The sequence below is a fragment of the Eucyclogobius newberryi genome, unplaced genomic scaffold (genome assembly GCF_026437365.1).
Source record: "Eucyclogobius newberryi isolate DKJ021-1_F unplaced genomic scaffold, fEucNew1.0.hap1 SCAF_177, whole genome shotgun sequence".
Lineage (NCBI taxonomy): Eukaryota > Metazoa > Chordata > Actinopteri > Gobiiformes > Gobiidae > Eucyclogobius > Eucyclogobius newberryi.
In genome coordinates this window covers 135,788-160,996 of record NW_027315809.1, presented here as the reverse complement: position 1 = coordinate 160,996, position 25,209 = coordinate 135,788, and the positions used below count along the sequence as shown (strand labels likewise).

At 40.4% G+C, this 25,209-nt stretch overlaps 1 protein-coding gene across 2 annotated transcripts; it reads left to right on the top strand.

The window, feature by feature from the left end:
• The first annotated feature begins 250 nt into the window (after positions 1-250).
• On the top strand, positions 251-20,086 carry LOC140363690 (large neutral amino acids transporter small subunit 1-like). Of its 2 annotated transcripts, none has more exons than XM_072450300.1 (11): positions 251-363; positions 4,521-5,045; positions 6,657-6,782; positions 10,281-10,386; positions 11,012-11,056; positions 11,466-11,589; positions 12,405-12,508; positions 12,701-12,797; positions 13,252-13,401; positions 16,870-17,044; positions 19,981-20,086. In XM_072450300.1, exons 1-11 carry the CDS (start codon positions 294-296, stop codon positions 20,034-20,036), a joined length of 1,578 nt encoding a protein of 525 aa, XP_072306401.1. In that variant the 5' UTR covers positions 251-293; the 3' UTR covers positions 20,037-20,086. The 2 variants fall into 2 exon arrangements, with proteins under 2 accessions (XP_072306401.1, XP_072306400.1); XM_072450299.1 differs by having other exon boundaries at positions 251-372; positions 4,527-5,045.
• Positions 20,087-25,209: the final 5,123 nt, after the last annotated feature.

Below are 25,209 nucleotides of genomic sequence, written 5' to 3'. Positions count from 1 at the left end.
CGTGAGGGAGGCGGCTGGAGCGGAGTGTCCGAGGCGCGCGACAGCGAGCGCAGCATCACAAAGGTTTGGGAACACAAAGAGGGAGGGTAACACACAGAAGCCTCCAAAAGAACACGCCGCACGAGTTCATGGCCATTGAAGGAACTATATTTTCATTTTGGCTTTGATCTAATCGGGGGGGGGGGGGGAGCAGAAGCAGACGCACGAGGGAAGCGCGCAGAAGCCGGAAGGATAACGTGAGGTGAAGAGGAGGCACGAACAGCAGACTAGGGGTGCACGGAGGACGCGTGAAGATGGCCGAACCGGAGCTGAAATCGCGGAGCAGCCGGGAGAGTCTCGCCAAGAGCCAGGAGAAGAGGGGAGGTAAGTCACGTCGCCATGTACGGGGCGCGCGCGCGCGTGTCTCCGAGCACATGGCGCAGATGGCAGCGTCTTTTCTGCCTCGCGCTCTGATGCAACGTTGCTGGAGATGGGCAGGTTGCTATGGTGATGACTCTCAGGGGAAACGGTGTGTAAAGTGGACCGTGAACAGAGAGCAAAGGGGAATACCTGAAAATGTATGCGCAGTTTGATCACTATAATACTGTAATACTGCTGTGATATTAGGGGCCGTTATGATCGTTTATGATTTTAGTTTTTTATTGAAACAGTGAAGCTAATTCCTTTTTTTTTTCATTTTTTTAAAAATCATTTATGAAGTGTAATAACAGTACATTATGATACCAAACAAGTCGTCAAACAGTCGTCTTACCCGGAGATCGTCACGTTATCCCGGCAGACATCCTAAGGAAAACGCAACGAGGCAGACGGGCTGGACGTAAACTCAGAGAGAAGAGAGGGACAAACAGGAAGTCGGTTCCCGCCGTAGTCATGGGTAACGTGAGGTCCCTTCAAAATAAAATGACGGAAATAGCGAGCCTCATGCGGTCCCAGAGGATTTATAGGGACAGCAGCGTCTTGATTTTCACAGAGACCTGGTTAACAGCAGAAATGCCAGACTCTATTGTAGGTTTGGACAATTTTCATCTGCTGCGGGCGGACAGAATGAAAGAATGCTTGAAGAAAAGAGGTGGAGGTCTGGCGGTGTATGTGAACACGAGCTGGTCCAAACCCGAACACTGCACAGTGAGGGAGCAGCTATGTAACAAGGATATTGAACTATTGGCTATTGGCATGAGGCCATACTATCTGCCCCGGGAGTTCTCACATGTGATTTTGATCGCAGTCTATGTGGCCCCGTCTGCCAATGCTGAAAATGCTTGTGAAGCACTGCTCTCCTGCACTTGTAGGCTGCAAACACAGCATCCACAGGCTCTCTTCCTCATCTCTGGTGACTTTAACCACGCTTCTCCCTCTTCTGTTCTACCAACATACACCCAGTATGTTACCTGCCCCACCAGAGAGAATAGAACATTGGACTTGTTTTTTGCCAACACCAAGGAGGCTTATTCTTCTTCCCCCCTCCCTCCCCTGGGCAGCTCGGACCACAACCTTGTACATCTGAGGCCTGTGTATGAACCCATCGTGCGCAGGCAGCCTGTGGTGTCCCGTGAGGTGAGGATGTGGTCTGCTGAGAGCGAGGAGGCTCTGAGGGACTGCTTCAGCACCACTGTCTGGACTGAGCTTTATGACCCACATGGGGAGGACATCAACACCATCACAGAGTGCATCACGGACTACATCAACTTCTGTTTTGAGAACATTGTTCCCTCCCGGACGGTGCGGTGTTTTCCAAACAACAAGCCATGGATTAACCGTGAACTGAAGGCTCTGCTGAAGGAGAAGAAGAGAGCCTTCAGGTCAGGGAACAAGGATTAGCTGAGGACTGTGCAGAAGGAGCTGAGGAGGAAGATCAGGCAGGAGGATGGAGGAGCAGCTGCAGCAAAAGAACATTCAGGGAGTGTGGAGGAGCCTGAAGACCATCTCGGGCTTCAAAATCCCCCCTGCCCAGACAGAGGGGGATCTACAGTGGGTGAATGATTTAAATGCTCACTTCTTGAGGTTTGATCGGTCACCCGCCCCTCCCCCTGCACAGCTGCATGCTCCCTCTTCCACAGCTGGACAATGCCCTGCATCTGTTCCTCTTCGCTTATCTGCCCCGGACCATCAGCTCCCCACTTCGCCTGGACTCACCCATCCCCCCAGCACACAGTCCCCCTGCCAACCACTGACTGTCACAGCAGCACAGGTGAGGAGTGAGCTGAAGAGGATTAAAGTGAGGAAGGCAGCAGGACCTGATGGCATCACCCCCAGGCTCCTTAAGTCCTGTGCAGATGAACTGTGTGGAGTTATGGAGCATGTCTTCAACATGAGCCTGAAGCTGAGGGTGGTACCACAGGTCTGGAAGACCTCCTGTCTGGTACCTGTGCCTAAGACACCACGCGCCAAAGACCTCAACAGCTTCAGGCCAGTGGCTCTCACGTCCCACCTGATGAAGACACTGGAGCGGCTAGTCCTGGACCACCTCCGCTCCACCGTGAGCTCAGCCATGGACCCGCTGCAGTTTGCATATCGGTCTGGCATCGGAGTGGAGGACGCTGTCATCTCCCTGCTGCACCGCTCTCTCTCTCACCTGGAAAAGCCTGGCAGCTCTGTGAGGATTCTGTTCTTCGATCTTTCCAGCGCCTTCAACACCATCCAGCCGCTGCTCCTGAGGGACAAGCTGGAGACGGCTGGTGTGGAGTATGACCTGGCAGAGTAGATTCTGGACTACCTCACAGACCGACCACAGTTTGTGAGAGCCCGGAACTGTGTGTCTGACACTCGGACCTGCAGTGTGGGGGCGCCCCAGGGCACTGTCCTCGCGCCCTTTCTCTTCACCCTTTACACTGCAGACTTCAGACATGACACGGACAGCTGTGTCCTGCAGAAGTTCTCTGACGACTCTGCCATCATCGGACTCATCACGGACGACGACGACGCGGAGTACAGAGGACTGGCGCAGGACTTTGTGGACTGGTGTCAGCGGAACCACCTCCTCATCAACGCGGGGAAGACCAAGGAGATGGTGGTGGATTTCCGCAGACGCCACCCCACTGCCCCCTCACCAGTGAACATCCAGGGACGGGACATTGAGAGAGTGGACTCATACAAGTACCTGGGTGTTCATCTGAACCACAAACTGGACTGGACTCATAACACAGACGCACTGTACAGGAAGAGCCAGAGTCGGCTCTTCCTCCTGAGGAGACTCAGGTCTTTTGGAGTGACAGGGCCACTCCTGAAGACCTTCTACGACTCTGTGGTGGCATCAGCCCTCCTGTACGGTGTGGCCTGCTGGAGCAGCAGCATCACAGAGAGGGAGAGGAAGAGGCTGGACAGAGTCATCAAGAAGTCCAGCTCCGTCCTGGGCTGTGCTCTGGACTCGGTGCAGGAGGTGGGGGACAGGAGGGTCCTGGCTAGATTCACATCTATGCTGGACCATGAGTGTCACCCCCTGCAGGACACTCTCTCCGCTCTGGAGAGCAGCTTCAGTGAGAGACTGATCCACCCTCGATGTGTGAAGGAAAGGTTCCGTAGGTCTTTCCTTCCTGCTGCTGTCAGACTTTATAACAAAAACTGTTAGTACTGAACACTCGCAATACTTACCTAACCTAATACTGATGTGCAATTCTGTCATATGTGCAATTGCTGTTGGAATTCATGTGCAATTCATGTGCAATTACTGTGAAATTCATGTGCAATCTATGTGCTGTCGTGACACATATTCATGTGCAATTACTGTCGTGATCACATGCAATGGTATTTATGTATTTATTTATTTATTTGTCTATGGGAGTTTTTATTTATTTATAGGAGATCTTCTACTGAAAGTGTTTTTCAGACTTCCTATAAGTGATCTGTTCTTCTGTATCTACCTCTGTATCTTCCTGCGTTGCACCAATGAAATTTCCCCATGTGGGACAATAAAGGAATATCTTATCTTATCTTATCTTATCTTAAGTCAAGTCACTATTACATTTGAGTTGTAGGTTATTTGAAATATAGCACACCTTTAATTACATTTTTTTGCGAATTTGCAAATAACCCAAAGTCGTTTTGTAACTGTAAAAATAAATGAATCATAATGAAATAGCAGGTCAAAACCAATGAGGCTCTTCTTAATCATGGTCAGCGTGCTATGACTATAATCACATAACTATCTTCACTTCTGTTTCTGCTGGGCCTGTCAGTCATAACACATTTCTAAGTGAGATGTAATATTTTCACACACTGATGATAATACACATGATAATATTGAAAACAACTTTAAAATTGGACAAATCCAGTAAATGTTTTTTTTTTTAATTCACTGTAAAAACCATGAGTGGATTAAAATAAAAAAGCCAAATGAGACACTAAAGTATATAATTCCCCAATAATGCAAAAAAATCGTAAATATAGAGCTCCAATAATGATGTTCTAGTTGTTATTTGATTGTAATTTACTTACAATGTCTATTTACAAAGCTGTTTAAATTATCAAGTGACACAATTGATATGATCTGAAATCTATTCCTCTCTCCTCTCCTCCGGCACCAGAAGCAGACCCTGAGCAGGACGGTCTCATTGTGGAGCGCTCTCCCTCTCCTCCCCAGTCAGGTCCTGGTCCCGGCGGCAACAACCCGAGCATAGACAGTCCCCCCAAAGGGGAGAAGATTGTACTCAAACGCAGCATCACCCTGTTCAACGGCGTGGGCATGATCATCGGGACCATTATCGGCTCCGGGATTTTCGTCACTCCGACCGGTGTGATCAAAGAGACCGGCTCGGCGGGTCTGTCCCTGGTCGTGTGGAGCGTCTGCGGCGTGATATCCACGATGGGGGCGCTGTGCTACGCTGAGCTGGGCACGACCATCGCCAAGTCAGGGGGCGACTACACGTACATCCTGGAGGTGTACGGCGAGCTGGCGGCCTTTCTCAAGCTCTGGGTGGAAATGCTCATCATCAGGCCGTCGTCCCAGTACGTGGTGTCTCTGGTGTTCGCCACGTACCTGCTCAAGCCGCTCTACCCGACCTGCCCGGTGCCCGACAGCGCCGCCAAGCTCATCGCCTGCCTCTGCCTGAGTAAGTGCTGGCTCATTTCCAACTGGTGAAGCGCGATATATCAGTATGGAAAAAGAGTGCGATAAATGATAATGTTGAAAAAAATATTGTTCAGTCGCTCGTTTATTGAAGCATGAGCTGATATAGTAATTATTGTGACAGGCCGATACCAACCAACTAACCGGCCTTTGATTTTGTCTTCATGCGTTGCTTTTTATGTTTTATTGATCAGTAATAATGCCAAAGTATAAAGCTTTTCTTGGCACTAGCTTAATTTCTTCAATTTGCACTGTTACCGTAACGATTAACAATTCAAAACAAAATCATCTTTATTTTGAATGGTGAAAAGTGATCAAAATATCACATTTAAACAGGAAACTGAACATCATTAGTATTCAGCTTCCTGTTATATGTGACTTTTTAAAGACTTTTCCAATTTTAAGGATTTTTTTTTCTGAATATAAAACACACACAAAAAATGTTTTTTCCACGAAATTAAACTAGATAATGTGCAATGGCTGAAGCCATTGCGAGTGTCTGTATTCTTGCATAAAAGTACTACTTCTTCAGACTTTATTCTTTAGACTTTGTGCTTTAGACTTTATTCTTTAGACTTTATTTAGACTTTATTCTTTAGACTTTATTCTCTAGACTTTAATCTTTAGCTCCAGGACTAGTTTGTTTATCTTCACTAGTTTCTTTATCTAACCCTAACCCTGTGTAATGTAGTTATATGCATGTGTGTAAAAGTACTGCATTGCATGTGTGTGTAAAAGTACTGCATGTGTGTGTAAAAGTACTGCATGTGTGGAAGGTTGAATATTTGTTGAAAACTGAATTGTGTTCAATGCCCCATTCATTTCAATGGTAAAAAGTACTGACACTTTTGCAAATACTGCAAAAAGTACAAGATGTACAAATGTCAAAAGTAATAGCACCTCTAAGATGATGAAGGCGATCGTAAAGAGGTTTAACTTGTTAAAAGGAGTTGAAACGCACCAAAAAACAATATAATAAAAACAGCAGAATAGATAGTGTCTTCTTTGTGACGCAGACACTCAACTAGACCAGAGAGAACGGTAGATAAAAATACATTTTGTTAAAAAAAAAGAAAGAAAGGCATTCAAAGAAACAAAATAAGCCATACAAAGTCCAAAATTAACATCCATTTGGTCCAAGGTCGGTCAAATTTGTTCATTTTTTCAAATTAAGTCCAAATTTGATAATTATTTTATTATTTCATTTTCAATCTTTGGTTTTGAATTGTTAAAAACGGAGGTGAAAGATTAATCACATTCAATTGAAATCGTAAAGTATTCAGTTTTGGATTTCCTCCACAAACAAGTAAATATCTTGAATTATTCTTCAGCTCGTTTAGGTAAGATCTGTACGAACATCTTCTGAAATACAAGTTACTTTTATTAGTTTGTAATTTCAGAGGCCTTTTTCTTTTTGTTAATTTTCCTGGGGACGTTTAAAATGTGATCTTTGAACCGAAACCCATTTTGAAAACACTCAAATCTAATCTCACTCACAACCAGAGCCTTTTTTTGATATTTTCCCCACATCTTGCAGCTCTACTCTGAGGGATTTACACGTGTCTGTCGTTGACTTTGTCCCTGTTTTTTCCAGCTTCTCTGACGTTTGTGAACTGCATCAGTGTGAAAGCTGCCACCAAAGTTCAGGACCTCTTCACCGCCTCCAAACTGCTCGCTCTGATCATCATCATCCTCTTCGGCTTCATACAGATCGGCACAGGTGAGACCAGCGTCCTTCAGCAGAACAGTTTTTGTGTCTGGTGTTTGTCCGCTTTTCAGAGTCTCCACAAACACAACAGCTAAAGTGACCGCGGCTCGATATTTGTACTTTATTTGGTGCATTTATTATACCTTGTTGTAAATATAATGATAGTTTTAAACCTATCAAGAAGCTATTTGTGTTAGCTATTTAGTTAAAACATCTGTGGAAAATTAACAGGAAGTGACATCACACCAGGGACCAAGGTTATGCATAGTTTACACACAAAAAACAACTTTTTTGACCCTCTAAACATTAATTCAACAAAATAAAAGTCTCTCATGTATTTTTCAAAGTGACATTAATGACAATATCTGGCATAAAAGTTGTATCATTTTAGCAAAAATGTTAAATATATTTATCTTTAACTTTATTCTAATGAGTAATCTGTCCGTCTGCATTTTAAAACTCTTTGAGAAACAAGCAAGAAAACGGCTGCAATTATCACATTACTTCAATTGGACCAACCGGTTGTGTCCATGTGATTTTACAATTCAAATGCGCCAATAGTTTAGTCAGAAATCAATTTAAAGTCAAAAGCGTTCACCAAGTCTGAGAACCCTAATCACTGACAAAAATAATGCTCATAAAACTGGCTTCTGGTTTCCATCCAAACTAAATTGTAAAACATGAACACACATTCTTTTATAGTCCAAATGAGAGGTCCTTTCCTCCTGCTTTATCTAGCCACAGATTTTCAAACATGTAAAAGGTGTTTTCTTTGCGTTTATTTCACAGGTGCATTTCTTTTGTGTTTTAAAGCTGGTTTAAAAGGTTCTTTGAAAGTGTGAAATTTATTTTGGTACAACTTTATGACAATTACACCTTAAAAAAGCGCAAAGACTTAATTCAAAAAGAACAAATAGTTTATCAAGAATGAGATTTAATACCTACTTAATTAGGGTATTCAATTAGTTAAAAATCATTCTTAATAAACTAGCTGTTCATTATCAATTTGGTCTTTAAATGAGGCTTGCAAACGTGTAATTACCCGTGTGTTACCCGCTTGTTCTACATCTCCACAAACACCACAAGCTGAACTGCCAATAGAGCCGTCCTAAAACAACCGAAGACAGAAGAAGATGAGACAGGAAAAGCGACTTATTGATCCGTCACTCTTAACATCTTTCGGGAGGGTGATCCATCTGACAAAGCCGGTGGAAACTCGGCGTGCTTGGCGGCTCATTCGTCTTATTGCCGCTGATGCCGACGTGTGCTCCTTTTTCCTCTCTTAACGATGCACGAATTGTTGAGCGGGGCGAACGGACTCACCCGAGCAGACTGCCCTCCTTTCACCCACTGAGTCAGAACACAGGCTGCTCTGTGGGATGTGCGCGGCCCGAGCATGTCAACTATTCAATTAGACTCTCTGTACATCAGCTGCAGACTCTGTAGGTCCAGCCAAGTCCAAGTCTTCAATTTCTATTCAATAGTCATTATTGTAAGGCCTTTCCACACCACTAACTACTGGCCTATGTACTGAGGTGGTCTTCTTGTGTTGCCTTTTATGCTTAATCTATCCAGAAGTCTTATGCTTTTCCTCAATTTGTGTATCTGTGGCTTTCAGAGTGATGGAAAATTAGCACCGTTGCCATTAGCTGCAACTAATGATTATTTTAATGGTTGACTAGTCAAACGAGTATTTCTATTGTACATCAAGACGGTTTAAATACAGTGTCAACCAAATAAAGGATGAAGTATGTGCTTTAGAGGCTCTATAGACCACCATTACATGATCAAAACACGACTACGGTTATTTTCTATTGCTATTAATCTAGTTGCCATAGCGATTTAGAATTCAAAATAAAAATGATTGATATTTTAAATGGTGAAAAGTTGCATTCAAACAAGAAACTGAAACTCATCCATATTTATGAGTTTCTGTCAGCTTCCAGCAACATTTTGAGGACTTGTTTCCTTTCAAAAGATTGACATATTTGATGATAACGGTCTAATTGTTTCATCATCCTGAAACCCATGGATATTGTATTATTAACAAAAATGTGGTGTTGACATTATATTGAAAACGAGCAGTTTGCCTTAACATCTAAATAATGCATCTGTTTTGCACAATGTTATGTCCATATAATATATATAATACATAATACCAACAACTGAAGAGTAGATAAAAAATGAATACATTTTAATGGTCATAACATTTACTGTAACTCAACATTCGACTCCTGCACTAGACTGGGCCTTTCTGTGTAAAGTTTGCATGATTCTCCCAGTGTACCTTGAGCTTAATATGCTGTGACATAATTATGATCTCTTAAGTATTTACCTTGTTACAATCTTATTTATATTAGAGCTCTTGATAATCCCAAACCACTGCTTGAATCTGCCTTGGGCTTTGGTTGGACTGTGGCAGCTCATGTACATCTGCTAATCGTTCCCCCTTTTGTAACAAGGCCACGCCCACCATTGTACTCACCGCGGTCGTCATGGAAACGGGGAGTCATCGCCCTTTGGCAGAAAGAGAGGGACAGGTGGAAAAGAAGGTCACTGCAAGAAGTGGCTTTTCAGAAATGTAAATGTGGATGAGACTTTTGGAGCTGATGGAAGTGCACAGTCCGATGGATCAAGGAGAGATCATTTCACCTTTAAACACGGCTCAACAACATGGACAAAGAAAAGAAAAGGACAGATTGACGATGGACAAATTTGACAAACTTTGGACTATTGATGGGACATTTATGTTTTCCTTTATTTCTTTTTGCTTTCTCTTTCTCTGTGTCGTGTTTATATTTACTGTCTAAAACTGAAATAATATGTCTTGCATTTTAACAATATTTTTACTTAAAACATTTTGACTCAACATGAAAAAAAAATATTTTGATAGATATTTTAAGATAAGATATTTTAAGATATTTATGTGAAGAAGTGTAAAAAAAAAAAGTTAAACAATATAGAACATAACTCTTAATTCAAAATGGATGAATGTTGCTGTGTCCTATTTATATATTTTTTAAAAGAGTATGTAGTCTTGATTGTAGTTTTAGTGTCAATTAGGATCTGGATATCGATTTTTTTCTTCATAAGTTTGTGAATATATGGCAAACTGTTCTTCTAATCATTAGAAGAACAGTTTGACAGTGTAAAGTTTTGACATATATACAGTCAATTATGTTATGATACGTTATGTTGACGCATTAGATTCTATGCATCAACATAACGTATCATAACATAATTGAGTGTCACACAAAATCTGTTTACATTGCGCTGTCTAAGTATGTATGAGAAGTTCAGTGTCAAACTGAACTTGTGCCTCTTTCTAAATGCCAGCTGAGCAGAGCCTCATTATGTTCCGTGTACTTCAGAAGCGCTATCGATTCACCTCGCACAGTTCAGGTTTTGCGTCCTGAAAATGCCACGTCCGTCAACAGTGAAACGGCACCAGAGCGACTGGACCACATGTCCCTGAACGTGAATGAGTTTGTTTGCCTTGTCCGTGTGCAGGAGACGTGCCGTACCTGACTCCAGAGAAGTCCTTTGAAGGAAGCAAATGGGGCGTGGACCACATCGTGCTGGCCCTGTACAGTGGGCTGTTTGCTTTTGGAGGCTGGTAAGACGGCAAATCACTTTACTTACTACATACACTCATTCATTCATTATTTTAACTGCCAGTAGTGTCTGGCATCCCGTACATACCATATTCAGTCTTAAATATTTGATGAGAAGGGCAAAAATAACATTGAAACAGAATCAGAAATTGTTTTAATGCCATTGTCACTGAACAACATTCACAACAATGTGCAATAGAATCATATTATTAACTTGCGGTATAAAAAAGGATAGTAATATAATTTTGACTAAATCTAATTGCAGAATATACATTATGGATTGAATAATATTAAAACCTGCACTAAACTGTGAATGTTTATGAATTCAGTCAATTACCTCACAAGTAGCTATCTAAGTTTGTCTGTCTGTCTAAACCTGTCAGGGACGACAGAGAAAGTAGATAATTAATAATAATAATAATAATAATAATTCTGGCATATTTTCATTGTATTTTCATTAATATGCACTGTCCCTTTAAAAAAATACATCTAAAATAAATACTAATAATCTAAATTAATGTTGTTGTTTTCCTCTGTAATCTATAATTATATATATATATATATATATATATATATATATATATATATATATATATTTTCTTTCTTTCTTTCTTTCCTTCTCTCCAGGAACTACCTGAACTATGTGACTGAGGAGATGATCAATCCAGAGAGGTGACCACTTAAATGGGATAAAGGTTGTGTTGAGACTAGATTTACATCTGGCTTCAGAGAGATGTTATTGCTATTGCTTGAAATGGGGATATTCACAGGAATTAATATGAAAATTGCCAAAATAACACCTTGAAACTAACATAACTTTTATTTGTAAACATCTCTTTTTGTAGCATTTTGTACTTTAAAAATGTTGCATATCTTTAAACCTCTACTGCAACAGGCGCTAAATATTTGTTGCGTTCTTATTGTAAATGAACTCTCCAGAGACATGTGGCTTGTCCCCTTAATCTTCTTTTAGAATGTAACGTAGCTGCATGACGTCACATATGTATTCATTTTTGATTGAATGCACTGATAAAGAGTTGGCCCATTCTTCTTCTGACTAATATTGTCCTTGGTCCCACAGGAATCTGCCTCTGTCCATCATCATATCCATGCCCATAGTGACCATCGTGTACGTGCTGACCAACCTGGCCTACTTCACCACCATCTCCCCAGAGGTCATGGTCACGTCTGAGGCCGTCGCTGTGGTGGGTGCAAACATCACCTATGATTGAGTTGTTCAAGTGCAACTGAATCAATGTCAACGAGACGGTTCAGCTGTTGTGCCACGGTCTATTTACAGCAAACAAACAAATAGTAAAGAGTAAACAACAGCAAGGACAGAGCTGTAGTTTGTATAAAAGAGCTGTAGTTTGTATAAAAGAGCTGTAGTTTAGTTTGTAAAGAGCTGTAGTTTGTAAAAAAGAGCTGTAGTTTGTATAAAAAAGCTGTAGTTTGTAAAGAGCTGTAGTTTGAATAAAAGAGCTGTAGTTTATATAAAAGAGCTGTGATTTGAATAAAAGAGATGTAGTTTATATAAAAGAGCTGTGGTTTGAATAAAAGAGCTGTAGTTTATATAAAAGAGCTGTGGTTTGAATAAAAGAGATGTAGTTTGTATAAAAGAGCTTTAGTTTGAATAAAAGAGCTGTAGTTTATATAAAAGAGCTGTGGTTTGAATAAAAGAGATGTAGTTTGTATAAAAGAGCTGTAGTTTGAATAAAAGAGCTGTAGTTTATATAAAAGAGATGTAGTTTGTATAAAAGAGCTGTAGTTTGTAAAGAGCTGTAGTTTGAATAAAAGAGCTGTAGTTTATATAAAAGAGCTGTAGTTTATATAAAAGAGCTGTAGTTTATATAAAAGAGCTGTAGTTTGTATAAAAGAGATATAGTTTGTAAAGAGCTGTAGTTTATATAAAAGAGCTGTAGTTTGTAAAGAGAAGTTCAATAGTCGATATTTGTTATTATTGAATAGAAGTATTTCCATTCTTCTTGAATGTAAAAACACCCAATGTTCTTGTTGACAGAGTTTCGGGGAATATCACCTGGGCGTAATGGCGTGGCTCATTCCTGTCTTTGTGGGACTTTCCTGTTTTGGAGCTGTCAACGGATCTCTCTTCACCTCAGCTCGGTTTGTCAATAAACTTACTCCAAAACCAGTGGGAAGAAGAATGAGCTTTGTTTTTTGAAACGGTGTGGCCAACAACATGCAGACAGAATGATCATAGTGTGAGATCAATGCACACATTTCCCCACTGCAAATACACCGACGTTACCGAACTCTGAGGAATGTGCTCTGAAAACGGTGTATTTGATGTTTCAGGTTGTTTTATGCCGGAGCCAGAGAGGGCCAGCTTCCTGCGGCGCTGGGCTTGGTCCACACTGATCTGTTCACACCAGTGCCCTCCCTCATCTTCACAGTAAGACCAGTTTTATCGCATTACAGGGGTAAAAACATGCATCGAGCCCAAACCTTAGAGAAGAGGAATAGTAGTTATTATCCACAACAAAACAGCCAGTTCATGTTTATTGGTAATAAAATCAACAAATGTTTGCGAGCTACGGTTGCTATGTTTACATGCACACACAAATCTGCTCTTTATCTGATTCCTGTAGTTATTAGATTATTAGAATATCGTGCGAACAGTTACGTCTGATTTATTGTGGACTGTTCACAAGGGAAATTATGCGCAAAGGGAAAACCGATTGAAGCAGTTATTTCTAAATGTATTGTACTTTGTCTTCAGAATACGACAGTTCCTCAGACACATGTCACCAGATGTTTGTGTGTCATCTTCCTGCTGTGCCTGTAACACACACACAGGGGTTTGGACCGGCCACTGTGTCACATTCTTAAGTGTTGTATCTTTCCAGTGCATCCTGTCCATGTTTTACACCCTTTCTCAAGACATCTTCTCCGTCATAAACCTCTTCAGCTTCTTCACCTGGCTGTGTGTGGGTGCGGCCATCGCGGGGATGCTGTGGCTGCGCTTCACCAAACCTGACATCAGAAGGCCTATTAAGGTACTTTTATTCATCCAAAATGCTGACATAGACCATGTGTTTAAGGTTTTCAAGTGAAGGTGAAATTACACTAAAAATAATGAAGTTTTTCCACTAGTCCAGAAGGCAAACAATAATGAAGTTACTAAGGCTGCAATTATTTAGGGAATATAATGTCATCTGCAAACTACAAAATAGCCTGTATTTTTATTGAAAAACCGGTTGCACTTTATAATAACTACTAATAACTTCCTGCCTTAGTGAAGCATGGGCAAAAACGTAATTCATAGTGAATCAATTGTTTACTTAACTAATTATTCCCCAATTAAGTAGTTACTAAGCCTTTGTTCATTATGAATTAAGTCTTTGTTCAGGCTTTGTTAAGGTGGATTAAGGTGTTGTTTCTGTTTGTTACGGAAACAACACGTGTTAACTCATTTTGCCCTAATAGAACGATAGATGCAGATTATGGCAAATATGGAAATAACTTCACACATCTGGGCCCAATTTCTAGTTTTTAATCAATAAAATTAAATTGAAAAAATAAAAAAATAAAATTGAACAAACAGTTTGAGCCCAGTTTAGTTCTACACTGGTCCTGTTTTTGTCCTGGTTTAGCCCTGGCCTTGTCCATGTTTAGTCCTGGTTTAGTCCTGGTCTAGTCCTGGTCTAGTCCTGGTCTAGTCCTGGTTTGGTCCTGGTATAGTCCTGGTTTGGTCCTGGTCTAGTCCTGGTCTAGTCCTGGTCTAGTCCTGGTATAGTCCTGGTTTGGTCCTGGTCTAGTCCTGGTCTAGTCCTGGTCTAGTCCTGGTTTAGTCCTGGTCTAGTCCTGGTCTAGTCCTGGTCTAGTCCTGGTTTAGTCCTGGTCTGGTCCTTGTCTGGTCCTGGTCTGGTCCTGGTCTAGTCCTGGTCTGGTCCTTGTCTGGTCCTGGTCTAGTCCTGGTCTGGTCCTGGTCTAGTCCTGGTCTGGTCCTGGTCTAGTCCTGGTCTGGTCCTGGTTTAGTCCTGGTCTAGTCCTGGTCTAGTCCTGGTTTGGTCCTGGTATAGTCCTGGTTTGGTCCTGGTCTAGTCCTGGTCTAGTCCTGGTTTAGTCCTGGTCTAGTCCTGGTCTAGTCCTGGTTTAGTCCTGGTATAGTCCTGGTTTGGTCCTGGTCTAGTCCTGGTCTAGTTCTGGTTTAGTCCTGGTCTAGTCCTGGTCTAGTCCTGGTCTAGTCCTGGTCTAGTCCTGGTCTGGTCCTTGTCTGGTCCTTGTCTGGTCCTGGTCTGGTCCTGGTCTGGTCCTGGTCTAGTCCTGGTCTGGTCCTTGTCTGGTCCTGGTCTAGTCCTGGTCTAGTCCTGGTTTGGTCCCGGTCTGGTCCTTGTTTGGTCCTGGTCTAGTCCTGGTTTGGTCCTGGTCTAGTCCTGGTTTGGTCCTGGTCTAATCCTGGTTTGGTCCTGGTCTGGTCCTTGTCTGGTCCTGGTCTGGTCCTTGTTTGGTCCTGGTCTAGTCCTGGTTTAGTCCTGGTCTAGTCCTGGTCTAGTTCTGGTTTAGTCCTGGTCTAGTCCTGGTCTAGTCCTGGTCTAGTCCTGGTCTAGTCCTGGTCTAGTCCTGGTTTAGTCCTGGTCTAGTCCTGGTCTAGTCCTGGTCTAGTCCTGGTTTAGTCCTGGTCTAGTCCTGGTTTAGTCCTGATCTAGTCTATGATAGTAGAGACTAATTGTAGTAGGATAAGTCTCGGTTTAGTCACATTTGGATGCAGTGTTTGTGTCACGTGTAGGGATGCAGACCTAAACCCACGTTCAGGTTCAAGTCCGGATTCAAATCCAGAGGTTTAGGTTCAGGTCCGGACCTAATGAGTCCGGCTGAACTCATGCCATTTTTGCATAATGTTATAACAGCATAACACAAGCTACTTGGCTCAATTAAGTTGAAGACACATGAACAAGGACGACTATCAAACACAAGGCTTAACTGCAGAGTGAAATAAACTCAATTTATCTGGTTTATTCACTGTTTTTAACAGAAGTTACAACTTACAAATCACAAGCTGCGAGCTAACACACATTCATGTGTTTTACTAGAGGAACAACTTCCGAACAAGAGCAAGTTGAGTATTGGTATTGGGGCAGCTGTTTCTGCTGATACTATGTTTGTCAAGTGTATTACTGGTTTGACTGGGCTGTTCCCCACACCTGAAGTTTAATGCCTTTTGATACATTTCCACTCTTTAATTTTGCAGATCCATTGGCATCAAAGTCATGTAAAAACCTTCAAAAACTAGCATAACAGTCAACTAGAACCACTATAAATCAATCAACTTAGCAGTATCAAAAATAGAATATGAAAATATTTTACACTACACACAATACATCATATTAACAGCATCAAACACAAGACCATATTTAACAACTGTAGAATACAAATACTATTAAGAAATATAAGCTCCAATTAATGAATCCAGCAATTAAACAATATTACTTTGACTTAGTATTTACTTAGATGTATAAATATGTATATTGCACATTAACCCACCTAAATAAATGCTACATCACAACATAAAACAGTTATTACATTCATATTGTAGCGACCCTAGTCTCTAGTGCGCGTGCGCGGTCTCTGGGGCGGAGCTAAGAGCGGGCTCAGGAGGTGGTTTTTGATTTTCTTGTTCCATCGCCATGGTTACGGCCAACAGTAACCAACTCTGTTCAAGAAATAAAGTGACAACTTGGGTCTTTCGTGTCTTTAAACTCATTGCCCCGGCTTCAACTTCTGCCGCGGGGAAGACGTCGCTGATGCTCCGGGCCGGTGACAGCGATGTCAGTGTTTACGTCTTTTCTAGCGCGAATTTCGCGATCTATGGAAGGTTTAGGATGGTTTAGATTCTAGAACGTAAAGGATATAGCATATGCGTGGTAGATTTTTAATGAGTCCAGAACCGAATCACCGGGGTTTCGTTTTTTTTGGACCTGAACCGAAACGTTTTTACAAGTCCAGATCCGGTCCTGCGGAGCGGTACGCATCCCTACTCACGTGTGAACACACCTTTAGCTGTAACTGCACAATGATGTTTGTAGATATAAATAAACACAGGAGATAACACGATAACTAAGGAATCTGATCTAGTGACATTTTTGTTATTTGACTTATCACCAATCTTCAGTCAAAATAGCATAAAAATTACACCCAGCAATTCAAGAGTGCAATAATCATGAGGATAATTTGCCAGGAAACACATGCTTTTTAGACCATGCATGAGTAATTGTTCTGTTCCTCCCCTCTTCCCTTTGTTTTTAAAGACTGCAGCATCTTATTTTTTTTTATAACAGAACAACAAGGACAACACGCACAAAAACACAAAATAATAATAAATTAAAAGATAATACGAATAATTAACAAAGAAAACAACACTGCAGCATCTTTCAGGCTCAGTCAGGTTCACTTGGAGGACATGTACGTGTTTCGGGCAGATCACCTCCTCGTGTAACTCCTGTAACACGTCCTGTTGTTCTCAGGTGTATCTGTTCATCCCGGTGACGTTCGTTCTGAGCTGCGTGTTCATGATCGTGGTGTCGTTTTGGGCCGCTCCCTTCGAGTGTCTGCTGGGCAGCGGCATCATCCTGACGGGGGTCCCGGCGTACCTGCTGGGGTACAAGTGGAAGAAGCCTCACGTGGTGCGGAAGATGCTGGGTGAGTGTTGCTTTTGGAGCGGCGCTGGCTGTTTTATTATGGAAACTGATGCGGACAGATTGGAGGAGAGAAACATGATGAAAGTGGGATTTCATCATGTTTGAGGTATTTGAGGTGCAGCTTGTGAAGGTTCAAATACACAGATCTGGAATCAGATGGAATGTCTCTTTGCTGATTTCAGTCCCAAAAAACATAGAAATGTTTTGCCTCCACAGTTTCTCCATCAGTCAGAAGCTCCTTGTGAATAATGTAGACTTTAACATGACGTTATGAAAAAACATGACACTTTTCCAACCAAATTCCCTCCGAACATGTGATTTTGTGCTTTTTCACTTGGACATACATATATTTTCCCATTCTTCATCAGTCAAAAATAAGTTTAACCTCTCTTTTTTTATTTTTAATGTAATAAGTAGTGTGGTGGTCCAAATTTTTAATACATGTATATAATTAGGCCCGAGCGCCACAAGCTGGCGAGAGGCCTATTAATCTCGTAAGGCCGTGCGAAGCACGGCTGCGAAAGTGCGCACGTAGTGCGCACGAAATCGAGCGCGAAGCGCTCGCCCACTTCCAAACACTCACTAACGCACTCCTCCACTCATGCACGCCCCGTGCATACTAATTAGTAGTAGGAAAATGGAACATTACCGTTGTAAATGGGCGAAGCCCGTGCAAAAGTGCGCACTAAACGAGCACTTTACATTGAGATGACGACCGCGAAGCGGTCGTCATCCCCATATAAAGCACTCATTTGCGCTAAGTAGCTCACGAATACGTTCCCCATCTCTTGCATGTTCCGTTCATATAAACATGTAATGCAAAAATTGAACATTATTACTGTATAGAGGGCCAAAAACACAAAGTGGGCGGAGCCCACTCAAAATTAACGAAAGTACCCGTCAGTGACCAGGGACCCACACCATGAGGTAGGAAAGCGCGAGCGCTTTCCGAAAATGTATAGTTTATGATATTTGAAAAATGGGAAACATTGTTTTCGCATCGGAATATTATTCTTTCTTCTTCTCGGGACCAACCCCCCTATTTTTCACCCAGTGAACATTGACGAAAAGTCACAAAAATGTTCACACCTCTAAAAATCGTGCCTCTCTACATTCTGGCTATTTCCCTTTTCTAAAACAAAAAAAACTGGCGCGTCAGCGCCCCCAAATGTACCAAAAATGCATTGAGAGATGGGAAATGACCCCAAAAAAATCTGATCGTAGAATCATGAAATTTGGCGCCGAGGTAGATGGTGACAAGAGAAGTAAAAAATATTATTACGGCAACGCCGTCCACCCAACCAAATGTCGGCCATATTGGTTCAAAAATGGCTAAACATGACTTCGGAGTTTTTCCAAACGTCGTACTTTTACGAACTCCTCCCAGGGCGTTGGCTCTAAAAAGCTGAAATTTGGTGAAAATTTTACTGAGGAGTGGGACATCAAAAGTTATCCAAATTACATTGATACCTGTCACGGTCTCTGTGCGGCAAAGCCGCAAACTGTAGCTAGAATTTCAGAAATCTCCCTTATTTAAAATTTCTGCCGTTTGCGCAGATAAAGTCCGAATTGCGTCAAATTAGAATCAGTTGTTAAACTCTTTGCCCTAAACCTACTTGAAGTGAAATAAATTCATTTGGCGCCACAGCGCCCCCTACAGATTTTATATGGAGGTTAAATGTTTAGTTTTGCGAAATTATATGAAATTTGACACACAACTCAATTTTGGCAACCGCATCAAAAAAGTCAATGAGACCCATGTCATAATTGTTATGGCGTTGCCGTAACGATGACCGAAACCTTTCATGTTATTCCAATGGGGAAATCGCCAGAACATGTTTACACTTTAGACTTTCACAAACTCCTCCCAGGGCGTTAGACATATTAACCTGAAATTTGGTGAGACTCATCTTCAGGACCATCAAAAGTTATCCACATTTTCATTCAAAGAGTTACGGTGTCTGTGCGGCAAAGCCGCACATTTTGCCAAGAATTCAAAATAAAATAGCTTTTTGATGGTAAAACAAAGGGGAGAAGATGTGACAGCGTCACAGATTCAGCAGTAGGCGTAATGAAAGGACAATTGGGGCGCGTTAGCGCCCCCTCCTCTTGCGGCGTGGCGGCGGTGTGGCGAGGGCCGATCATTGCCGCTTGCGGCTATATTTTAGATATTATTTCCCTTGAAAGTTCTGATTTATAAGCTATTCGGTCCTATTTTTTCAGTATGAATATTGCTTATCGTTTATTAGATCCTCATCAGCCTCTTCCTCGGGTCATTTTCAATTTCAAATACAACAATTCATCATTAGAAGCAAATATTCATAACTTACAATCCTCTAAATGGAATAAACCAATAGTTTCTACTTACTTTCAGGTTAAATACAGTTTAATAAATGCAATAAAACAATATTGATTCCAGTACAAACCAATGTGAGTTCATGCATGTGTTTGAGTTGCTTTTTGAATATTTGACAAACTATTTTTGACACTAATTTAGTATGATTAGTATCTGGTGTACAGTTTTTTTTCCCCCTAATCTTGGATGTTTTATACGACTAATAAATGCACTGGATGGCTTAATGGTGCAGTAATGGATATGCAGATTAAATGCAGGAGTAATTCACAATTTTAGTGCTTCCATTAATATTGACTAAGGTGAGTGCTCGGCGTTTGACAGTAAGATGTATCACAATCCAATCAAAATGTCAAACTGGCTGTAATTTCAGGTAATAAAATGTAGTGCAAGTATTTAAAAAAGCCCCTCCTCCATCAAGAGCATATTATCTACAAAACATTATAAAGTTAGACCTCAAACACGTCCTGAAAGGCATGGAATACTTGATGTTTTTACGTACGGTACATTCAGCCCTTTGACTTGGATGAAGTAGTAAATTGTGTAAATCTTATTGACGTGTTGTTGTTCTTTTGTCTCCTCAGAAATCTTCACCTTGTTCTGTCAGAAGATCTTCATGTCCGTCCCAGAGGAGCAGTGACAGAGGGTTTCTCCTCTTGTGTCATCTGAATACAGTCATGAACGTTTTAACAGTGAGATAAGTCAAGTGTTTGTGTCTTTCCTCTTGTGGCAGGGACCAGCTTTAGCTTTAAACATTTGTTTTATTTTCACATGTTTTTTTAATTTAGGTCTTATGAATCCCAAGTAATTTAATGAATGTATGCAGTAGTATTGTACAGGTGTTGTGATAGAAATATCTACTAACTGACATATATTAACTATTTACAGTACACCTTCATCTTTAATCTACTTTTATCCAACTAATGCTGTGACATTTAGGTTTATTTGGAGGGAACTCTTAACAGTAATAGACCTCAGGATTGTGACGTCACATGTCAGAGAAACTGAGACAAATATTAAACCAATGGAGATTTGAATATGATATATACAAAACGACTCATTTAAAAGTATTCTGACACTTGTGTGAGAAATGTATTTACAAGGTGCTTCTGTAGTAGTTCCACAGCTTCAGTTTGGCATTAGTTTTGCTAATATAGTGTATATCTGGACGTTTGGCTCATCTGGGCAAAGACAAAGTGTTTCTCGTTCAAACCCGAGCTCTATAATCAGGGTCACAAACACAAGTACTTACGACCAATATAGTCGTTTATAGACTACTAATATAATAAATTACAGTTTAGTTTGATTTCTAATTCCACTTTTGTATCATTTTTAAAGTTGTATTTTGAAAACAGCACTGCCGCACAAGACAAAGTCAAACTGTAGGAAAACCCTGTATTTCTGTGAAGCTTTTATTGTTTTATCCATTACCAACACGTGATGAAAATTACACACAAATCATGGATTTTTGTATAGATGTCATAGTGTTTGTATTTTGTACTGTGCATATTGTGCCCTCGGTGTTGCATAATTATGTTTTTCTCTTTGTTGTACTGGACCACAATGAATGTTACTGATTATAAGTGACTGGGAAGTGAAGAAGGTGTGGACTTTGAAAGAAAATAGAAAGTGCACGATTCAATGTTTTTGATGAAGGTCTGAAAACATGACACTGGAAAAGGAGTAATTGTTAATAAGGGTTTTATAAATTGGCGTCTTAGCTTATCAACACGGAGAATTATTCCAAATCTATTCATTAATAAATGAATCTTGTTTTAACAGTTATTGAGGTAATATTAGTTACACAAGTTGAAAGCTTCAATCACCCAAAATGATTCAGTTTTGAAGAGAGTGAAAAGTGAACGTTATGTTTTGTCAGACTTTTTAGATTCTAGCACTTATAATGAGATTAGGTTTACATTTTAAGAATGTAATTAACAAATATGTGGCTTTCACATCCATTTAAAAAGGGTAAACGTTTGTGCTGGTTTTCTGAGTTGTACAGCCATTCGTTCTTACCACATATTCTTACCTTGAACTCTTGTTTTTACTTCAAAAAAATCAAAAATCCGAAATGAAAATGAACGGAACTGTAAAAAGTGTAATAGTGAGCACAACTGTCACATTATTATGTATTTTATCTCTGTGGCTCATCTTACTGTTCTTTAATGTAAGTGGTACATTTCAATTGAAGAGTTGGTTTTCTAATTGTTTTTCGCAAATATCTTTGGCAACATTGTGGTTACATTTGAAATGGTTCTTCTCTTAATGTCTGCGTGTTCAAAACGCTTTAATGTTTGTTCCTTCAAATGCAATGGTCAAAAGTGAAAGCATATTTTTGGTTACGTTTATTGGTTTGTGAAAGCTGGTACATGAGAATAAATATTTTTGTTGAAAAGATGACTCGATTTATGTAATATATATATTTCATATTTATTTTTGAGGTCCAAATGACTTTATGCAATCTCTACTTTGTGGTTTTTAATGTTGCACACTGTGGCTTTAAACATAACTATCGTGCATTTATTCAATTACGGGTGTTTAATTATGCAAAAAAATAACTTGTAAAACATTCTTGATGTTGATGTCGCCGCTCCACAGAGCTGACCTGTAACTTGGCTGATGCCGAGTTTAATGCCACACTGCGGAACATCACAGGCAACGTAATAATGTCTCAGTGGAGCAAGCCCAGATCTACATGAGTAAAAAAGTATGAAAAAATGCATTTTACCCTCACTTAAACATGTTTTCTCATACAGTAGATGCAGGTTAAATAATGGCACGTATTCCTTTATTTTGAAACTCGGGAGAACCTCAGTCAGTTTGGTCCGGGCTAGGGATGTCAAGATTGTTCAATTCATCGATAATCGAGATAATTCAGGTCAAAATATAATCGTGAGAACTCAAAACTAACAATTGTGACTATTGTAGAAGCCAAATTAAGCATTTTTATTTCAATCTATAGTGCAAAAATACAACTAAATTTAAACTCCTTTTTAATCTGGCTGTTTTTGTCACATTGTAACTTTATTTTGTCAGTTCCATAAAGCTGCTCACAAACTTGAGGAACTGTAACGTGTCAGACAAAGAGAATGACAGAAAACTAAAGATTTCACTGTTGTTTTGTCACAATCTCAGAGAAACCTTAAATATTCAACATATCGTGATGGGTTTTTGTCTTCATTAAAATGTTTTATCCTGACATCCTTGGCCTGAACCTGTCGCTGCCATGGAGACTAACAGTTTGGCAGACCTTCCATCAGAAATGTCCCCAGTAAAACAAGTAAATCATGTCCATTGATGTGTGCTGTTTGTGGAGCCCAGGAGCTGACAGCCGGGACGCTTCCAGTTCATATCCGACTGAGGATATGAGCCACACTGATGCCGCAGATAAAAGCAGTATTAAGCCTCCGGCACAATATTAGTGATGGGAGATTGGACAGATTCAATATTGGTCCAGTGACGTCAAGGTTTGAAAGGAAAGAATTCAAAGAGACATCACATGCTTTCTACAGATTGTTATTCAAGGTGCACTGCTTTTCTGGTGGAGGGACACGTCTTCATGGAGATGGTATTGTTTTACCTGAAGTGTAGATAAATGTCTGTCTTCATGGAGACAAGAAGGTGGGGCGACCAAATTACAGGCCAGATCTGTGGAGAGGCGTCCCCGCTCATACGGTGTAAACTTCACAGCAAAGTAATGACATGCAGCTTTAACATTATGTATGAAGGATCAGTAGTGTAGACTAGAGATGGTGGGTCTCAAGAGATGTTTGATGATGTTTATTGCTTTAAATTGTTTCACGGAAGTTTTTAAATAACAGTTCAGGGAGTTTTGTTTGTGTCTGTGGTTCTGGCAAAGGGAAGAGAGAAGTGGAACCTCCGTCTGTGAACCTTTCAAACCAAGTACAACCTAAGAACTTATCTGGCTTTCCAAGAACCACTAGATCCACACCAGGTTGGAAGTAAGACTATTCTATGTCCAGACTGTGACAAAACCAGGTCTAAAATAGGAACAAAATGTGGAATAAATTGACCCTAAATTCAGCAAATATTTGAACTGCAGAGAAATCCACGTTGCGCCTTAAGGAGGTCACGTACCATGGTTTGAGAAACACTGGACCAGAGCAATAATCCAGCCCTCGATACTTAGAAATAAATCATTCTTCAACATCCATGAGAGTTGTGTATAAATGTGTCCAGCAGGTGGCGCCTCAGACCAAGCAGGAGGAAATCTATTATATTATATTATATTACATTATATTTATATTACATTGTATTATATTATATTATATTATATCATATTATATCATATCATATTATATTATATTATATTATATTACATTATATTATATCATATCATATTATATTATATCATATTTTATTATATTATTATATTTTATTATATTATATTATATTATATTGTATTTTATTGTATTAGAATAGATTAGATTAGATTAGATTATTATATTATATCATATTATATTATTATTTTAGATTAGATTAGATTAGATTATATTAGATTCCTCTTTTTCAACTTTTCTGACCGAGTTTGGGAGGAAGGTATATAATCCATATCATAAAAAGTGTGGGCCTAAAGCCCCGTGTGGTGAGACTGTGATTGTTCTGATGTTGGGCAATGCTAAATTAAAAAGCTGCTGTTTGCAGTTATACCCTGTACATTCAACTGTCTGTCCATTTCACAATTCAGCTCAATCAAAATGACTTCTAAGTATGTCCAGATTGTAGAGCCCTGGGGATTTAAATTATACAAAAAACAACTGGCGCCTCAGTTCTCTGAGCGCGGATGGAAACAGTAGTTTGTGCAAAAAGAGGAGAGTTATGTGTCTTGAATATGCGATGCAGATTTGCGCCTACTCCAGGCCTACATTTGCACTTGCACTTTTCAGTTGGCCTTGTATGTTTTTGTTGCATTCACTGTCTTTTACATGCAGCTGAACTGCACTTTATCATATATATGAATGTGCTCATGTAGCTAAATATAATTACAACAATACCTGTTCATCACCTCTCAAAAAGGGAATGGTAAGAAGAGTATAATTATTTAAATCCACCACTTTCCCCAACAGTCCATATTTCCATTTTTCTGTTGCATTGTTTGTTTGTGTGACTGCTCTAAAATGGAGCTTTATGTGTTTTGTTTTACTAAACAGACAATGTCAGGAGCTCTGTGTGCAGTCGGAGACGCACAGAATTGACTTATATTTTGGTGCAGGGTACGCTGCATCCTGACAAAAACTGAATCCACCACTCTTATATATGTATCTCCTGTAGATGGCACTGTATTTCCATCTCCAGAGTGACAGGAAGAGAGAGGGGGTGAGTCCATTTCTATTACATCTTTAATCCAGCTGTAAAATGCATAAGTAAGACACTCTTTTTTCTATTTTTCCTGGGGTATTTCTGCAGAAGAGTTTCATCATCACATTTGTGCTGGAGACATGACCGGTGGGCGTGGCTTTATGGACTCCATCATCATCGAATATTGATCAAAACGCACCGAGATCATGGACCAAAGCTTCAGTAATAAGAATCCTCGTGACAGGTGCAAACTATAGTATTTTCCTCATTAACTCTCTCATCGAGAAGAAAGCCGAGCCGCACTGCACGTGAATTTAGACCACACTCTTCCTCTTCAAATGCAAATGTAAACTTGTATTTGTTTACATTGTTTTGTTGTTCCATTAGTGCTCTGAGCGAAAGAGATGATGGAAACAAGTGCTTTGTTCTTAAAAATAAACTATTCATGGGTTTCATGCATTTGTACTGCAATTACACAATTCAAATTCAAA

Bases quoted from the DNA above. Each gene is read 5' to 3' on its own strand.
- LOC140363690 (XM_072450299.1), top strand. From the start codon at position 294: ATGGCCGAACCGGAGCTGAAATCGCGGAGCAGCCGGGAGAGTCTCGCC. The intron at 11,057-11,465 runs GTGACCACTTAA...TTGGTCCCACAG, and splicing joins GAGATGATCAATCCAGAGAG to GAATCTGCCTCTGTCCATCA. The intron at 13,402-16,869 runs GTACTTTTATTC...TGTTGTTCTCAG, and splicing joins ACATCAGAAGGCCTATTAAG to GTGTATCTGTTCATCCCGGT.